The following is a 5,732-nucleotide window of genomic DNA, read 5'->3' on the forward strand; positions in this document are numbered from 1 at the left end:
CTGTGATGAACAGTACTTGTGTCAGTTCTGTGAACATGAAACTAATGATCCAGAAGACTTGCATAGCCATGTGGTAAATGAGCATGCATGTAAATTAATAGAGTTAAGTGATAAGTATAACAATGGAGAACATGGACAGTATAGCCTCTTAAGCAAAATTACCTTTGACAAATGTAAAAATTTCTTTGTATGTCAAGTATGTGGTTTTCGGAGTAGACTTCATACAAATGTTAACAGGCATGTTGCTATTGAACATACTAAAATTTTTCCTCATGTTTGTGATGACTGTGGGAAAGGCTTTTCAAGTATGCTAGAATATTGCAAGCATTTAAATTCACATTTATCTGAAGGGATTTATTTATGTCAATATTGTGAATATTCAACAGGACAAATTGAAGATCTTAAAATTCATCTAGACTTCAAGCATTCAGCTGACTTACCTCATAAATGTAGTGACTGCTTGATGAGGTTTGGAAACGAAAGGGAATTAGTAAGTCACCTTCCAGTCCATGAGACAACGTGATTATTCTCTTTAACTTACAGAAAGTTTAAAATAATAAATTCAGCCTTATTTTGGAGATGATTAAATGGATGATTGTAAACACAACTTATGAAATTTGCCTTTAACAGGTAACTTTTGTAAATTATAAAATTTTATTGGCATTGCTCCATTTTCAGTATATAAATATATCTTTAATGTGGTATTTTCAATTGCGTGATAGTTTGTAGTTTTAATCACTCTTGGTGACTGTCATCCTTTCTTGCATGTGCTCGATTTCATGAATTGAAAAGAAACAAATGTATCGAAATGAGCTGCAGTTTTCCTTCCTTAACCATGGGTGCTAGTAACTTTTTCTTTTTAAAACTCAAGACAATATTAGTTTTTTTGTGTATGAAGTCATTACATTATTACACAACTAGAACTAAAATGCAATATACAATTAAGTCCACGGATACTCTCATTAATAAGAAATAACACTAGGAAGCCACTATTATCACAGGAAGAAAAGATTTGGTTTTCATGGAAGTCTGTTTTTTAAAAAAAAATTTTTTTGAGCCCCTGTCTATTGTTGAATATTTTAAGATGGGATGAGGGAGGAACTAATAAGGGCTTACACAATAATAAATAACTATCATAACTCATTCATAACTTGATGTTTCATTTTCTGTTGAGGAATCATAAATTCATGCACAGACTTAATATTTTTTTCCTTAGAGGTGGTCTCGTTCTGTTGTCTAGGATGGAGTGCAGTGGTTGATCACAGCTCCCAGGCAGTAGTCTCCCAGGCTCAAGCAATCCTCCCACTTCAGCCTCCTGCATAGCTAGGACTACAGGCATGTGGCACCATGCCCACTATTTTTAAATTTCTTGTAGAGATGAGATCTCGCTATGTTGCCCAGGCCAGTCTCAAGCTCCTGGACTCAAGCAATCCTCCCACCTTGGCCTTCCAAATCACTGGGATTATAGGCATGAGCCATTATGCCTGACTCTTGCCCAAATCTCTGATGTCAAATTGTTTATTGACAGAAAACCCACTGAAGTATTTAAAGTTAGGAAGATCTGGGAGGTACGGGTTGCTGGCATGAAAATGTATAGCTTAACAATATTTGTTTGTCAATAAAATGATAAATTAGCATCGATATTAGTTCCCATGGCTGCCATAACAAATTACTACGAACTGAGTTGCCTAGCAGAAATTTATGGTCTCTCCGTTGTGGAGGCCAGACTTTCAAAATGGAGTTACTGGCAGAGTTGGTTCCTTCTGAGGGTTGTAGGGGAAGGATCTGTTTCAGGTCTGTCCTTGGCTTGTAGATGGATAGCCTCATGTTAACATGGTGTTCTCCCTGTGTGCGAGTCTGTCCCCAAATTTCCCCCCCTTTTTTTTTCTTTTTTAATTTTTCGAGATGGAATTTCACTCTTGTCACCCAGGCTGGAGTACAGTGGCGCAATCCCAGCTCATTGCAACCTCCGCCTCCCGGGTTCAAGTGATTCTTCTGCCTCAGCTTCCCGAGTAACTGGGATTATAGGCGCCAGCCACCATGCCGGGCTAATTTTGCATTTTTAATAGAGACGGGGTTTCACCGCGTTGGCCAGGCTGGTTTCAAATTCCTGACCTCAGGTGATCCACTGACCTCAGCCTGCCAAAGTGCTGGGATTACAGGCATGAGCCACCATGCTGGGCCAAATTTCCTCTTTTTATAAGGACTCCAGTCATATTGGATTAGGGCCCCTCCCAACGGCCTTTTAACTTGAAGAACTGATCTTCAAATAACGTCATATTCTAAGGTGCTGAGGTTTAAGACTTCAACATATGAATTTGGGAGGGAACATAATTCAGTAGCAGTCTGAAACAGTACAAAGAAGACAGAATTACGTGTATCATTGCTCTCAAATTTAACAAGCACTGCTAACAATATTATTTTTTAGGTTTATTGATATAAGTGGAAGATCAATTTGTGACCAATGGTTTTCTCACTTCAAGAATTTAGTCTGTTTTGACAATGGTGGCTGCAAGTATTCTTAGAAGGTATTATTTTTATCCCGACTATTTTGTTGTATGTGCATACCTGTTCCTAGCAACTCACATTCCATCTAATTATAACATTCCTGTTAGGGCTGATGCAAATGTTTCTCATAAGACTTAAAAGTGTAACAGTTTAAATTGTAACATAACCTTAGAAAGCATCTGGTCTAAAGCCTCTAGTTTTCTAAGTTTCTTGCAGAAATAGAAATGTAGGTCGCTATGAGGCCAATTACATATAACCAGTTATGGCATATGGGAGTGGGGTCCAGGTTATCTGGTTTACAGTCTAGTGATGGTTCCATTACACCATGCTACATAAACCTAACCGTTGTCCCTCCGATGTTTTTTGTGACTACTTCACCTAACAATTAACCTAGTTCTTGATAATTTTGTTTTTATGCTTTTTATACATCTAGCTCCAGGAATTAGATTTTCAGAAAAACGCCTTAAGTAATGTCTTGGTTTGTTTGTTTTTTTAAAATCTATTTGCTGCTTTACATTTTGATCAAGTGTTAGTAATTAAAAAGAATGCGGGCCGGGCGCGGTGGCTTACGCCTATAATCCCAGCACTTTAGATCACAAGGTCAGGGGATCCAGACCGCCCTGGCTAACACAGTGAAACCCCCATCTCTACTAAAAATATAAAAAAATTAGCCAGGCGTGGTGGCGGGTGCCTGTAGTCCCAGCTGCTTGGGAGGCTGAAGCAGGAGAATGGCGTGAACCTGGGAGGCAGAGCTTGCAGTGAACCAAGATCGCGCCACTGTACTCCAGCCTGGGCGACAGAGCGAGACTCCATCTCAAAAAAGAAAAGAAAAGATTGCAATGCAGCTACTCAAAGAGACATAAATCCAAGTTTCAGAACCATAAAATTTTGTACTTTATTTATTTACTTTTTTTAAGACAGAGTCTTGCTCTGTCGCCCAGGCTGGAGTGCAGTGGCGTGATTTTGGCTCATGGCAACCTCCACCTCCCAGGTTCAAGCAGTTCTCCTGCCTTAGCCTCCCAAGTAGCTAGGATTACGGGCGTGTGCCACCACGCCCAGCTAATTTTTGTGTTTTTAGTAGAGATGGGATTTCACCATGTTGACCAGGCTGGTCTTGAACTCGTGACCTCTTGTGATCCGCCCACCTGGATCTCCTAAAATGCTAGGATTAGAGGCCTGAGCCACCGTGCCCAGCATAATTTTGTACTTTTTGATAAATCTGCAGCTTAAGGACCTATCCCAATGATAGTTTGTCCCACAAAACCTTTTTGCCTTGGCCGTTTTCAAATCAATGATTGACCATAAATTGCTTGAAGTAGTTGGTCTTTATTTATTTATTATTATTATTTTTTGAGACGGAGCCTCCCTCTGTCACCCAGGCTAGAATGCAGTGACGTGATCTCGGCTCACTGCAACCTCCGCCTCCCGGGTTTAAGCAATTCTCCTGCCTCAGCCTCCCGAGTAGCTGGGATTACAGGCACCTACCACCACACCCAGCTAATTTGTGTATTTTTAGTAGAGATGGGGTTTCACCATCTTGGCCAGGCTGGTCTTGAACTCCTGACCTTGTGATCCACCCACCTCGGCCTCCCAAAGTGCTGGGATTACAGGCGTGAGCCACCGTGCCCAGCCAGTCTTTTAACTTAATGAACTTGAGAAGAACAAACCTACCTAAAAAAATTAACACTCCTACTTTTGTTGTTGTTGTTTTTAACTTCAGAGACAGACATTTTCACTGTATTCTTGTGACTTGCACCACAATTCAAGTCTGAGATTACATGAACACTTCAGTAGAAGGTTCTGGGCAGCAGTGAACAGTAGTGACAGGTCATTATTGTTTTTCTTGCTGTTTTAAATCTTCATCTTACAATGAGTTACTTTGAAATTCCAAAACATTTCCCTGAAATTGAAAATGGTTGTTCACTAAAAAGCCTCTTCCTGCTTGTAAATTTGCCAGTTTTACCATTTTAAATCACCTTTCTTACGTTTCTCTGAATTGCATATTATTTGTCAATTTCATAGTTTTTTTAATCCATTGTTTGCTGAATTGTTGCAGGCTTTTTTTTTTTTTAATAGACTAGCACTAATCCTAATTCTTAAATCTGATTTACAAAGCATCGAATTACTTAATCCTGGCACTTTTCCACTTTTCTTGTATGTCTTACTACCTTTTACAAGAGACTTAGTATATTTTCCAAGCTGCTGTGTTAATTTTTTAATGGAATTTTAATGCCTAAAAAGACCATATGTTGGCTGGGTGTGATGGCTCACGCCTGTAATCTCAACACCTTGGGAGGTGGAGGTGGACGGATCACCTGAGGTCAGGAGTTCGAGACCTGCCTGGCCAACATGGTGAAACCCGTTCTCTACTAAAAAAACGACAACAAAATTTAACTTAGTTTCCAGATGAGGAAACAGATTCTTAAAAGGACAAACATCTCTCCAAGGTCATGGGGTGAGCAAGAACTTGGAAACTCTGATTCCCAGTTTCTGACTCCCTGTTCAATTTCTATCAAATGGCCAAAAGGACTACAGGATAGACTTATACAGATCTAGTGGGTTGTTTGCCAGGCGTGGTGGTTAGCACCTGTAATGCCAGCTACTTGGGAGGCTGAGACAGGAGAATTGCTTGAACCCAGGAGGTAGAGTTTGCAGTGAGCCAAGATCGTGCCATTGCATGGGTGACAAGGGTGAAACTCTGTCTCAAGAGAAAAAAACAAAAACATACGTTATATAAATTTGAAAGAGCGAATAAAAATCAAATGGCCACAATCTTCTTGGGAAGTAGATTGGCTTACCAAAATATCAATATTCATTAAAAATTTAAGTGAGGTTGGATGCACACGGTGGCTCACGCCTGTAATCTCAGCACTTTAGGAGTCCAAGGTGGGTGGATCACGAGGTCAGGAGTTCAAGACCAGCCTGGCCAAGATGGTGAAACCCTGTCTCTACTAAAAATACAAAATTAGTTGGGCCATGGTGGTGGGCATCTGTAATCCCAGCTACTCGGGAGGCTGAGGCAGAGAATTGCTTGAACCCTGAGGCAGAGGTTGAAGTGAGCCGAGATCGCACCACTACACTCCAGCCTGGGTGACAGAGCGAGACTCCGTCTCTGGAAAAAAAAAAAAATTTAAGTGAAAATAAATACTTAAGATCAACTGTTAAACCCACTGGAGAAGCCAATTGTGTTAGTCAGGTATATCATACAGTTAACAGTTTCATCC

General features: G+C 40.2%; 1 protein-coding gene across 3 annotated transcripts in view; it reads left to right on the top strand.

The window, feature by feature from the left end:
• The window catches only part of ZNF639 (zinc finger protein 639), an 11,668-nt gene extending 10,957 nt beyond the window's left edge, over nucleotides 1–711 (top strand). For all 3 annotated transcript variants that reach the window (XM_011958662.1, XM_011958663.1, XM_011958661.1), the window contains one exon: nucleotides 36–711. In XM_011958662.1, the coding sequence (XP_011814052.1) occupies nucleotides 36–523 (488 nt within the window). In that variant the 3' untranslated portion in view covers nucleotides 524–711. The remainder of the gene's footprint in view (nucleotides 1–35) is intronic.
• Nucleotides 712–5,732: the final 5,021 nt, after the last annotated feature.

This window comes from Colobus angolensis, unplaced genomic scaffold (assembly GCF_000951035.1).
Source record: "Colobus angolensis palliatus isolate OR3802 unplaced genomic scaffold, Cang.pa_1.0 Scaffold470, whole genome shotgun sequence".
NCBI classification, from domain to species: Eukaryota; Metazoa; Chordata; class Mammalia; order Primates; family Cercopithecidae; genus Colobus; species Colobus angolensis.